This window comes from Ammodytes marinus (genome assembly GCF_949987685.1).
Source record: "Ammodytes marinus genome assembly, chromosome: 13".
Classification (NCBI taxonomy): domain Eukaryota; kingdom Metazoa; phylum Chordata; class Actinopteri; order Uranoscopiformes; family Ammodytidae; genus Ammodytes; species Ammodytes marinus.
The window spans coordinates 5632154-5646087 of NC_137217.1; the positions used below are offsets into that span (position 1 = coordinate 5632154).

At 43.4% G+C, this 13934-nt stretch overlaps 1 protein-coding gene across 1 annotated transcript in view; it reads left to right on the plus strand.

Annotated features, from left to right (window-relative positions):
• The first annotated feature begins 917 nt into the window (after window positions 1–917).
• Window positions 918–13934, plus strand: part of LOC307259332 (dolichyl-diphosphooligosaccharide--protein glycosyltransferase subunit STT3B-like) — a 43834-nt gene continuing 30817 nt past the window's right edge. The window contains exon 1 of the mRNA XM_080039136.1: window positions 918–1513. Within this exon, the coding sequence (XP_079895262.1) occupies window positions 1218–1513 (296 nt within the window). The 5' untranslated portion in view covers window positions 918–1217. The remainder of the gene's footprint in view (window positions 1514–13934) is intronic.

Below are 13934 nucleotides of genomic sequence, written 5' to 3' on the forward strand. Positions count from 1 at the left end.
ACATGTGAGTGTGTTGTGGTCAGATTTGTTTTTACAGTCGCCAAACAACATTGCAAGTGTCATCATATTTTGATTCAAATATAGGGCAAAATCCTGATTGGTCCTAAACAATGCGTAACAGCATTTAATACCTACTTTAACCAGTGTGAAGAGAAACACAAACACAAAATAATCTGAAATAACCTCAGCTGTGACTTTAGCAGAATAAATTATGGTCATTTGAGACCTTAACTTTCTTAGCCTAAATTAAAACACTGAACAGCAGAGTCTCTCAATGAGAGATCTATCTATCTATCTATCTATCTATCTATCTATCTATCTATCTATCTATCTATCTATCTATCTATCTATCTATCTATCTATCTATCTATCTATCTATCTATCTATCTATCTATCTATCTATCTATCTATCTATCTATCTATCCATCCATCCATCCATCCATCCATCCATCCATCCATCCATCCATCCATCCATCCATCCATCCATCTATCTATCTATCTATCTATCTATCTATCTATCCATCCATCCATCCATCCATCCATCCATCCATCCATCCATCCATCCATCCATCCATCCATCCATCCATCCATCCATCCATCCATCCATCCATCCATCCATCCATCATGTTTCTCTCTCGCTCATTGGATCGTGACTGCAGCGTCACTCCTTGTGCCATACGCTCTTCCCGCTGTCTGTCACGCGCCGGTCTTTCACCTTTCTCTCGCCGTAGAGCGTCTCCAGCACTCAGGCTGGCTCCTTTGCCATTGGTCGCTTTGGCTATCTAGCAGGCGCGCTGCTGTGGGATTGGTTCTCCCCAGTGCTGAGTCCCCCTTGGCCGTACCTGTCTCGCTGTGAGAGGCTGACAGCTCTTCCTGGTCCCGCCCCCTTTCATCCAGCTCCAAGGAAGGAAGGAAGGAGGAAACTGCTCGAGCCGCATGTGTCACTGCCAGTATGCTGCAAAACCGAGCTGCTATGTGACTCCCTGGGATTCATTTAGCTGGTTTCGCGGTCGCTGGGAAGCACGGTTAGAAAGTTTGGATTTACAGCCGCTGTGTTGGAGGGTGCGGGGCCCATAGGGACGTTGGTGCAAGTGGTTTTCGGAAGTGGAGCGTGGCAGCGAAAAGGAAGAAAAGGGGGGGTGGGGGGGTATTCTTTCCTGTTTGATAGAAGATACACCGCTTCGCTTGCTTTGCCCCGACGGGGACTGACGTAGAATATGGCGGAGCATCACCCGGTGTCCGATAGCAAACACAAATCGTCGCTGAACTCCGGAGCGTCGTACTCGGGGAACGGTCGCAGCACGGCGGCGGAGGTGGTAGCAGCAGAGAGGAGCAGCAATGCTGAAGGAGGAGCAGCGGGAGGAGGAGGTTTGTCCGGCGGCCTGACGCAGCCGGCCGGCTGGCAGTCCCTGCTCTCCTTTACCATCCTGTTCCTGGCCTGGGTGGCCGGTTTCAGCTCAAGGCTCTTCGCTGTCATTCGCTTCGAGAGCATCATTCACGAGTTTGACCCCTGGTGAGTTTGTATTTCCACCCCCCCCCCCCCACACACACACACACACACACCGAAGTGGTTTGACCTGTCTGTCAAGATAGTCTGCTGCTACACATGGACAGTAGGCTATGCTATAGCATAGTGAGCCCTGGCTGCGCTGTGAGGAAGTTTCTCTTACACCATGCCAAGTAACCGTTTGTATCTTCTTGTCACGCGCTACACATTAACGACGTGGCCTAGACTAGCCTGTAACATTATGAGGACATATTGGTCCAAATCTTATATTTAGCTGCTTCATTGTGATTCGACATGAGCCCCCAAGCCAGCAGACAATCATCATCTCTTATCGAAGAAGAATTGGCATTGCGCTTTTCTTGATCTTTCCTTGGCCTATGACACATGTTTCGTTGATTTCAAACTCATCACTTATGTTAGCCTAATTGTGCCCCACCTTTTCAGTAGCCTACCAAACCTGAGCGGATGCATACATATTGTAGATCAAATAGAAAAGTGCAACATTGTAACAAGCAGTGATGTTGGTGGTAGTGGAGGAGGGGGTCGGTGTCTCAGTAGAATGAGGACAATGGGTGACAGCTTCATCTGATGACGCGGCTGGTTGAACCCGGAAAGAAGCAGGCGCGAGGTCATAACAATAGGCACAAGTCAGACACAGATTACTCCTTTTAGTGAGCATTAGGCCTATTGGAAGGTCTCCTCTGCATTTTGTTTTTATGGTCGGTATGGTTTATTTGCCGTATGCACAACAATTACAGCATATTGTAGCTATTCAATTCTTAAGACCCGGGCTACTCTCTCAACAATGCAATATAGAAGAAGAAACTGTACAACACACAAGTGAAGAGAGCAACACCTAGAGACACACATACACACAAAAGTAGTGCAAGGACACAGTGCAGATAAGAAAGTGGCATTGATGCGTTGATCACAGGGTATAATATAGTCTGTTTGTGCCAACCATGGGCCTCACATATATTTCAATAAGTCCTAAAGTGACTCATATTTTAGGCTACATATCCTACACAGCTCATTCTTACAGGCTTTGCTGTGACATTGTTGAAGTATATGAAACCATTGGTTGTCCTTTTGTCCCGATTTGAGATGTATAGCCCTACCTAATCAGGCATACTCTTTATGACAATATTCAGAATGGGGTTGCATTGACGTTCCATTTGACCCATGCAACAGCAGGCACACTTCAGTTGGGCTTACTGTGATCGCTCTGGCAGAGGTGTGGTGGTAGGCTACACGCTGCTGCTTTCACTTCCAAGAGTGTAAAAAAAGCGTTTCCCAACACACTGTCTCAGACGTCAGTACAGCGGCTGGGCCGCAGCTGGCAAGCTGGACAGTGTTGTGTTCCATCCCAATACTCATTATTTCCAAGGCTTGGACACCTCGCAGATATAGAGAGGCACCTTCATATTATAAAGGCCAGTGCTTTGCCTCACCGAAGATGATGCTCTTTTTTCTTTCTTGTTTGTGTTGAATTTCAAAAACCTCTTTCACCCGCTTGCCTTCTGCCAGAAATTGTCCAAGGGATTTTATTTGTACTTCCAAGGGAGGAAGGAAGGGGACTGTTGCCTGGCCCCGAGGTTGCGTTGCATCACCGAAAAGTGCTTAATGATTATTCAGAGCGCTGTGGACTAGACTACAAACACACACACAGACACACACACTGCCAGCTTCATGTCTGTCTGTCTGTCTGTCTGTATGTCTGTCTGTCTGTCTGTCTGTCTGTCTGTCTGTCTGTCGGTCTGTGCTGAATAACAAAGGAGGGCTTGAGAGCTTTGGGCTGGGCGACAATCCCTCAACTTTCTATGTGTCTACGCTGTCTCAGAGTCTTAATATGGCATGGCACGGAGTGAAATTTATTCATACACACCGCTTCATTGTTCTATAATTCTCCCTTTGCTATCAGACTGGCTGGCAGCATTATGGAAATCTAGATGCTTGGATGGCTGAGGAGATGTGTGTGTGTGTGTGTGTGTTTCAGTGTGTCAGTTTATAAAGGAAATTATCAGTTGCAATATAAGGTACTAGTTGTCTCCATTTATCACCTGACCCCACAAATATATTAAATGTCACACATTTTTTAAATTGTATTGCAATATGGATGGAATTATAGTGGTGATAACCATATTCTAAGCCTCGTCTTGTGTATCAAAGGGAAAATCCCTGGTGTGTGTGCTTGTGTGTGAGCGCACATTCGGTTAGGGCAAGTAGCTTATCTTTGACTAGCAGTTGTGAATGTACAAGCGGCTGGAGTTTGAACCTGCCGTTTTCTGCTGGTCATGTCAGACAGACATTTTAAATGTGTGGCAGGAGTCTTGATTTGTCTTAGGTTTTACTAAAGAAAACTTCAAGATTGTCAAGGATGAAAGCAAAGCAGTGGGGTTTCCAGCATTTTCCCTTGTGTACACAATAGTACACACCCCCACGACAACACTGCAAAGGTGTTGTCATTCTGTAAGCTTATCCTGAGAAAAAAGCATTGCAGCAGCAGAGTCAACAGTCATATCAACCCTGTGCTACTCTCTGTGTTCTGTTTTTTTTCTCTCTCTCTCCCCCCTACCTACCTCACACACTCTTCGATGCATTCAAAAGTCCTAGATTGTGCTGTTAGATCTAATGGCAAAGGCGGGCCTACACTTGGCCACAGCAGCAGGCAAATAGATGGGTTAGTTATTTTGCTTTTGGCTGTGTTAATTATGCATGGAAGCATTTCAGAAGGAAACAAAGCAGCCTCCTTTTTATATGTCTTGATCTGATGCTCTAAAAGCTGTTTGCCTGGCTGTGAGGGTCCGTAGACGACATCCGATCCACCTCGTCATCTTGTGCCCAAAACTCCAGCTCTATGAATAGTGGTTCATTTCAGTGCCAGTTCTCTTATGCAGAATAGAAAAACATTGGTAATATCAATGCAGACACAAACCCATTACACCATTCAAAGAGAGTTGGTGCGCACACAAATTCATTGTAATGTCAAAATTGGAATCACTTTGGTGGTGAACCCCTCAGGTCAAAACTTAAATGTTCCAATGCTTTGATTTGTGCTATGACTAAACATGGTGAGCACATTTTACCTGTTGCACATACGCATGCTAGCAGCATTGTGATTGTGAGCTTGATAAGATAAGCCACTATTAGCATTTAAGTCAAAGCACCTAGCTTAAGGGGCAGGGTCACTCAGCCTCTAGTTTGGCTGTAGACTTATTGCTCTAACCAGCACATTTCTGCAGAGGACAGTACTCCGAGTGGTCCTCGAAGTCTAATGCCTCGTTTCCACCCAGTAGAGCGGGTCGGATCGGAGCGGTTCGGTCCGGGTAGTTTGGCTTTTCATTTGCCAAAAGTTGGGAAGGGTACGGTTTAAGCGCACCTAACCGCTCTGAGCCGCTCCAAATCTCAGTACTCCTCCGTAGGGGTACTAGCCGCCTGAAAGGGTGCCTAAAAGGCGGAGCTACACACTGCTGTCATTTGATTGGTCGAAAGAATCATTTCCGCCATGTGTAGTCATCTCGGCAAGAGTGAAGATAGTCTTGTGTTTTGGCGAAAATGTGAGCACAGCTCTGTTTATTGTGTGGTGTTTTTCCTCGTCATTAAATGAATCAGTTGGCTACACTGTGTCCCACTGCTACGATGTCACGTAGCTGCCGCAGCCAGCGCTGTTCGCTCACTGTCTATCAGTTGCACCGAGCCGTCTGTGCTCACAACACGGGGGGAATAAATAAAGAAGCGGCTGGTTTGACCAAGCAAAAACAAGAGACCGCTGGCTTGACCACAGTTGTTCCACAGCCCAATAGTTTGACCCACATTCTGGCGGCTATCGCAGTCCAGCCTAAACCCCGCCCTACCAGTAAGGGTAGGGTCGGCGGTGGAAACAACACCGAGATTCTTAAAAGTGAGCTGTCCCGCTCCGATCCGACTCGCTCTACTCGGTGGAAACAAGGCATAAGGTACAGGGTGAACAGGAAAGGTGAGGGTACAGCCCCCTGTGCTGCTTACCACCGACTGAGACAAGCACATCTCCCTGCATCCCTTGGAGCTTCTCACAGCAGTGTAGGCTGGATCGGGTAGTTGTTGGTGAAGGGCAGTGGAGCTTCATACATCCTTTTTATATTTGCATACAGTAAGCCCAGCATTTTATTTTCTCTAGTGGAGCAGTTAAGTTACTTTATTCGTCAATGGTTAGTTACATTGACATTTGTCTTTACGCATATCCCCTCTCAAGTTACCACACTTCGGAGGGGGTCAGAGCGCAGGGTCAGCCGTAGTACAGCACCTGCAGAGTTTTTTGGGGTTAAGTGTTTTGCTCGAGGACACAATGGTAGAGATGGTGGGCACCGTAGATGTAATACCAGACACAGCTTGTTTAACAACTAACGCCCTCTTGTCCGGTGCCGGGGATCGAACCAGCGACCTCATGGTTACTGGTCGGCCACCTTTCCTCTAGGCCGTTTTACCACAGTTGACAAATTGCTAGGTCTCTGAGTTTTTCTCAGAGACTGAACTGATGACGTTTCACACTGTGTCTGCTGATGGTGGAATGTAAACAGCAACAAGGATGGCAGGCATGTGATCTCCTTCACCAGATGATATGCACTGAGGTCTAACTTGACTTTAGCTGTCAATCACCTTTGGGCACGGTACTATTTGCTCAGTGTGTCAGTGCTCCCTAAGCCCTGTAAAGAACTGGTAGAGGTGTTAGACTTAGGCTGTTTTACGTCTACTTTAAAATATCTAGATCTTTCTTTGTGTTGTATTAAAAAGAAAAATGTGCTTTTGAAGCTTTAAATTGAAAATGGAGGAGGATGACTAGTTTTCAGAAGGGATTATTGTCTCACTTGTTTCTGCTCATCTCTTTACTGCTGTTGAAATGATGGAGTAGGTTAGAGGTTTAGTAGATTATAAAAAGTCGCCATTACAGTGTTCTGCCATTGCCGTCAGAACACAGTATAAAATAACACTGAGATCCACTGCACAGCAAGGCTCACACAGTCTGTGTAAGTCCAGTGGCGCTGTGTCCTATCAGGTGCCTGAAGCAGTGTACTGTGCTCGGTCACAAGGGGTCATGACAGTGGGTCCCTGCAGCCAGCTCTGTTGACTGACTGAGCCGCTGCACCTGAAACCTGATGCTTTAGTGGCAGTGACTCCAAGTGCTTTTGATGGGCAATGGAGGAAATGTTGTGGCCCGCCTCCAGTTACAATGCAAGGTGATGAAGGGGCCAGATAGGGCTGACTGCTGCAGCCCTGTGCAGTTTGGACTTTGCTCCACACAGTCAGTCAGTGCATGCATTTGATTTAAAGCCAATTTGATGCAGGCCTATTCCAATGTTCTGGCTGTGATTCACCTTTTTTGTTTAAGGTTCTGAGACAAATCGATCCAAAAATAGAAACCGCTGGACAATGAAATGCATTCATATTGAACGGCCCTGCAATGAATCCCCTCTGTATGAAGCTTATCATGCTGTGTTATTGACACTCAAGACTGTTGCTGCTTCACTGCTGTAATATGATGCTTACCACAGAGTGTTGAGGTCCTTACCGTCATCACTGTTACTCCATCCAGTAATTCAGCCTCTCAGTCCTCTACATTTCATGGGAATGATGCACACCATGTTCATTAAATAATGCATTATTTATGCAAATTTCTGCACATAAAAACAGGCAATGTGCCATGACAGTGTTTCCCCTACCATGGTCTTAGGGCGGCCCCCAATGGCACCCAAATGGACATGACTTTGTTTAAAAAAATATATATCAAAAGACATATCGTTGTAAAATCATTTTGAAAAGAAACTTCTTTAAAAAAAAAAAAAAAAAAGATAAGATAAGATAAGGGTGAAAAAAATGTGTTCTTTATTTGTGGAAATTGACCTGCTGGACATATTGAATATAGCTGGATATATTTGCCCCACAATCCCAGTACTGCATCCTGAGAATAGTGACAGATTGTGATGGTAAAAAACAGGTGTGCGATAAACCCCCCTGTGTTTCTGTCTTACATCTCCTGATCATGTTTGTTTGTTTGTTTTGTAGTGTTAGTTTTCTATTGTCTAATTGGTGTGTATATGATGTCAGTATAGTTTGATTTGATAAGATCTCTGCTGTAGAGAGCTCACAGCTTATAATACACTACTTAACACTTTTCCAGATACATTTACAATATCACTTTATGCTCTGCATCTTGACTTAGATTATACATGTTCCCTTTTTCTTTTTCCATATGGAAAGAACAGTGTATTGCTCCAGACTAACCTCATGCATCATCAAAAACTGAAATGGTGAAAAACAAAAACGTGCTTGGATTGGAGAAGATAAGTAGCCCTAATAGTTACTTAACGTTCTGTACAAACACATTTCCATGCTGTCTATGCTACGCTTTTAGTCCCGTGCCCCGGCTCGAACTAACAATTGTTCTAATCATTGACCTAGCTGTCCTGTCACTGATTAATCTTTCAGTATATAAAGTGTTAGTTGGTTGTTCTATCTGACCTCTGAAACCCTGCTGACATGTATGTGCATTGCAAAGTAAACCAACTGAGAAAGTGTGTCAAGATGAGGCCTAGTTACTGAGTGGTTCAACCACATACCATGTAACCGCAACGGCCTTGTTTTTTTTTCTGGGGCATTTGTTGCACGCCATCATTTCGCTCTCTGTTTTCCTAACTGTATCTTTCACATATGATTCAAATAGAAATGCAAAGAGATGATGAATTGTGAAAATAATTTGTATATAATCATCTGATGTTTTCAGTTGACACATCCCCTGTCTCTACACTTTAACATAGTTGGAGTGCCAGTTGTTGGTTGACCTTGAGCTCTATAGAACACACACACACACACACACACACACACACACACACACACACACACACACACACACACACACACACACTCTGAATGCCAGTTACCTTGTCTTGTTCTCTATTCACCGCAGCGCCTTCACCTCTTCCTCCCCTGCTGTGTTTGCCCCTGTCTGAAGCTAATTGCGTTCTCTCTACGTCTCTATGGGAATTGTCTGAGTGTGTTGCTCTCCACCTGCTGCCATCAAAGAGCCTAAAGACAGCAGTTGTTTCCCCATGAACTACTCTCTTTGACTGGAAGCAACCCCTCATCATGACCTTGTAAAGCAGAGTTGACTTTCGGCTCACACAAAAAATAGATGCTCTACTTTGTTAACAGTGCTGTCATAAAGGTTGCCGTATGTTCATAATAAAGACAGTGGATGAATCAGGAAGGAGACACAGCAACGGTGATATTTTCTGCACTTTGATGGTGCCGTTTCAAATGCGTGTGCAAGTTTGACGTGTCGCCAGCTGCATGAGCCACACTACTTTCGTCTTGTCTTTGACCCTTTTCGTAATACACCTGGAAACCGAAGTTATCCCACACTTGGTATTTGAATGACACGGGGGGGGGGGGGACTCTTCAAACCTTGGTTTGCTGTTCTCGTTGGCCATCCAGATCGCTCTCTGTCCGCTAGTCACAGGGCTTCCTGCTACTCTCACTCGCTGCTACTGCGCACCTGCTAGCCGGTGATTCGCCACTTGTCTAACCACCCAGAATTGCCTGTACGGTGACGGTTCGGTATGAATAGGTGTATTGTTACACTCCATATGTCTGACATAAAGTTAACCACAGTGTAGGTTTTCCAGGACAGCTGTATTTCTAATGAACTGTTTGCTTCTCAAATTGGGATTGCGGGGTATTAAAAGAAGTGGGCATTTATGAGGCAGGGAGGGTCACGAAATATGCTCTTTACTTGATGTGCAGTATGGGAGACATGTTATGTTCTTTAATCTAGGGTTGCACTAGACTATCCTTTTTCTCAGACTGTTGATGTAACAAAGACAGTGAATTGAGTGTCATGCTGTTTTATTTTTTCGGCAAAGATCCGTTATAATTGGCTCAAACCACGGAAACTGGTAGAAATCGGGGCTGAACACAGGTCGTCTTTGTAAATGAGAATTTGTTCTTAATGACCTGCCTGGTTAAATATAGGTAAAATAAAAACAATAGGGAGGTTTTGAATATCCATTTTTATCTTCAATAGGCTGATAACTTTCCTTTGGTGCTGGATAAAACCTTTTTGGGGGGCACCAAACATCTCTCTATGTAGGAAAATGCCCCTGCTCTCTTACTATGATCTGCTTGTATCCCCCCTCTCCTGGCTGGCTCGCCACTAGAGACCGTACATGTTAGCCCCGGCATCCACTAGATGACCAAGTGAACATATGGGGATTGGAAGGAGATAGCAGTAGTTTTGGTATTTTCCTCTCATAAGGAGATTAGAGGGGTCCACATAAGGAGATAAATGGTAGTTGCTGATTGGATGCTGCTAAACCCTAGCTTGTTACCTGAGTGACAGCAGGAGAGTATAACCTTAACTGTCTCAGTTAAGATAGCCGGTTTGTGTCCACCTATAGAAGCATTCCACCTAGATAGGAAATCATGCAGTATATTCACCTATTGAAAGCTTAAATAAAGCATTTCAGAGGAGGAAGTATCCTTTTGTGGTTGTTCAATAAAGTAAGGCCAATCTCTACATAGAAGTGTCTACATATTCAGGTATGCTACTATGGACATACAAAATACTCTGACAGTGACAGGTGTTAAAATCATACTTGACACTAGAACTGCCAGCGTTCTCTTGATACATCTAAACGCAACGTGGGTCATAAAGTCATGAAATGAGTTTTATCCTCACCTGTGTTTTGGTCCTCTTGTTTTATAAACTAAATATCTTTAAGAACACTAATAATCACGTTTTGTGGCAGGGGTCAGTAATACAACTGAAAGTAGATATAATATTGCCAATATATTAATGAAAACAGTCGTTTAAAGCAGTGTCCAAATAAGATAATAAACCGTAACATGGGAAACTTATTTTAAGTTAGCTCTAATTGGTTATTCATAAATGTTTTCATCCATTGAGACTCGCCATCACTCATTTCAGTTTGACAAGGAGATGAAAAACGAAACTGAAACTAAACTATCCTATCCTGACCTAGGTGGGCTTGGTTAAAGTGAAGCAGCCAAATGAAATTAATGTTGTTACTAGGGCTGCACGATATTGCCCAAAATGATTATCACGATTATTTTGGTCAATATTGATATCACGATATTTTACCACGATTATTCAGTAATTGTAGTGAGTAAAATATTTTTATTGGATTGTCACGTAAACATAACAGCGCTTTCATATCCATGTGATCGGCTATGCAATATTACTGATAATGTACATATATTTGCATAAATATAATAAATATTTACCTGAAGTCAATGCATTTCCACAAAGAAAATATAAATCAAAATATTGCACCAAAACTTTACTCAAAATCAAATCAACAGAGCACTGCTTTAACTTTTCCTTGTGCTACATTTCTGTTGAATAACACATCTTTGTTTCCTCACCTGACCTCATTGCATCTCCTAAAAGCAAAAATATAAAATATTTTACTCCATTCATTGTACCTGCATGATGGATGTGTATAAAACTTGATTTTGAACTAAATAAAATTGTGCCCACAATGTATAACTAAAATAAGTATATTATGAGCTGCGCCCTGTCAAAATAAATCACAACCTATATGGCTCTACTATGTCGGAATTTAATTTGAAAGGACGGAGACGGGAAGTGGCAGGTAACACTCAGCAACACGTTAGTTAAATGTTGCTGCCTCTCATGCCTTTACTCCCAACGCGAGGTTTCATCTTCGCTTCAGGTCGTGTGTACGCTGAGGCACTGACTGTATGGAGTTATTAGCAACCCTGGGAGCTTGTCTAATAACTGGAATAGTCATTGCAAACCCACTAGGTTCTTATGTAATGAAAACGTAGTTCAATACGCCAGCAAATAGGAACGACCAAGGATACGAACTAGCAACGGTGGAATAGTCTACTCGCCCAGCTAGACTGCTTCAGCTGACTGAAGGCTCCGGCTCAGCTGTTAGCCACAGAGCTACTGTTTTGCTAACACAACTCAAGACTCGCACACTGTACAAACAGTAGGCCTAAATGTAATCGGCCAACATGCTTAACCAGAGCTCCATCTAGCTAACAAAGCATTATTCCCCAAAATCTATAACAATTCACGGAGAAAATGACTGCCGAACATTTACATGGCGGGCTGCAGCCTGAAGCAAAACGTACTCACGTCGTCTTGCTGGAGTCCTGTCGGACATTAACCATGACTCCTGTGTTCCCTGCTCTCCTGATACATGCAAAGACGTGTTGAAAAAGTATTCCATTGTTTTCTGAACGAGTAGCCCTGTTTGTGGACGTCTATCCATCAAAACTATGACGTAGGTCCTTAGGTGACCCGTTCGCTATACTTTATACTCTTGACAGCGGTCTGTCTGGCTGGATAACAGACCTGGCAAAGTGTCATGTAATAATGGGTTATAAATCCGGTCCCACACAAAAAAAGAGACTAACAAGGGGATGTATGTGATTTCACAAGCGCAGATGTCTGCTCTCGCTCGCGCGATAAGCAGCAGCAGCTTGCTTCTTCGCGCGGCTCTTGGAGTGCTTTCTGTCTATGCGGGCAGAAAATTGTTCACACTTTGGGGGCGGAGCCACTGGACTTTGATTGACAGCTCTCGGGGAACCTGGGGTTGCCAGGTTGGAGCATGAACAGGCACATGATCAGCGAGTGGTTTGGGGAGGGATTGATTTGCTTCGCAGCTGAGCACACATTTAAAATATCGCACATTCATGTACACGTCATCGTGGGAAGCCAATATCGTCATCGCGATGAAAATTCGATATATTGTGCAGCCCTAGTTGTTACTAAACACAATTAATATGTTGTGTGATTTGTGTCAGTAGACCAAAGTAGCCCAGGTCTTCCGCTCTGCTCGCCACTAATTGTTCTGTTCCGTTTTACGCATGCACCGATCACGTGAACACACAGCCGGCCTTTTTTGTTTGTTTGTTTTTGGCATTTTCACCAATCCGCAGTTCAACTGTGATCCGTTGCACCACTTTTGGTTTTGCACTCTGATAACTGTGATGGCAAGCCAGTCACAAAGCAACCTTGTATTATACCGATGCTATGCTTTTCATATTGGGATACATACAGCAGCAACCTTTGTCTGCTTCTATAGCTCTGTGTCATTTCTTATTAGTAATTTGCGTGCAAGCGTGCCTGTATGTTTTTTTTTAATGTATTTTATTTGATATAACTAGAGGCTGTGTGAGTAGCCCATGCTTCCTCCGTGCGTGGTGTGTGAGTTAGTTATTGATAGTTTGCAGAGCTTAACAAGCTGTCTCTCATCTCCTATGATCTGCTCTGAAACTTTGATGTGTTGAGCAGCCGCTTGGAGAAGAAAAGCAACCTCCTCATTAAATAATCATTCAGGACTGCAATGGGCTGTTGGTGCTTCTTACTGACCAACCGGACAGGCTGAAAACTAGCCAGGACCTGTCAACCCTGTCAACTCCACTTTAAATAAGACATTCGACTCCTGTAGTCCATGTCTGTGTACGGTAGGGCTGTGTTTAAAAACCCATATGGTGATATATTGCAGTATTTAGTTTTGCTATATCTGTATCGATTTCCAGCAAAAAATAAAATAAATAAATTTTTATATTATTTTTTGGCCTGACCCTCTAGGATACTGACTATTGAAGTTTTATTAATTTTATTTATAAGAATACTTAAGATTTACTGTCTCCTTATACATTTACGTTCCTTGTATTCACTGACAATAAGGCATATATTTGTTGTGGATGCATGCACCTTATTTACATATGTTCAGAGACACAGAAGCACAATGATGCGTTTTCATTTTCAGTTAGTGCAAGAGTGAATTGCATTGTATATTTTGATGTTATGGCAGCTGCAGCAGTGTTTGATAATTTACCAAAACAAATTGGAAAGGAAGTTTTGAATGAAATTGTTTTGACTCAATATGTCCGTCGAATTATCAATATATTGTGCTGTTATTTATGACAAGGCAACTTGTATGTGGAATATCGCAATATATTGTAATAAATCACAATACGCAATATATCGTGAATCGTGATATATCGTATCGCAAAGTCCTTGACGATACCCAACCCTAGTGTGCTGTCTTAATTGAGAATTTAATTACAGATGCAAATCTAATATTCTACGTCTATATCTTAGTTACTAAATGCATGCCAACACTGGACATCTTTTGATTGATATGGGTTGGATTGGAATCAGTGCAGAGCTTTCATCTGCTCCAAATCCTCGCTGCACCAGCACAAACACCCTTCCCTCTCAGATATTCTGCTTCAAAAAGACATATTTCCTTAATGCATATTTGATAGTGCGTGCCTTTCCAGAGGAGAGGCCTTTTCACTGTGCTGCTGACGGCTCTCTAAGCTAACCAGTCTGCAATGTAAGCACTTCTGGTAGACTAATATGTTTTCTCTCTTTCAAAGATGATCTGGG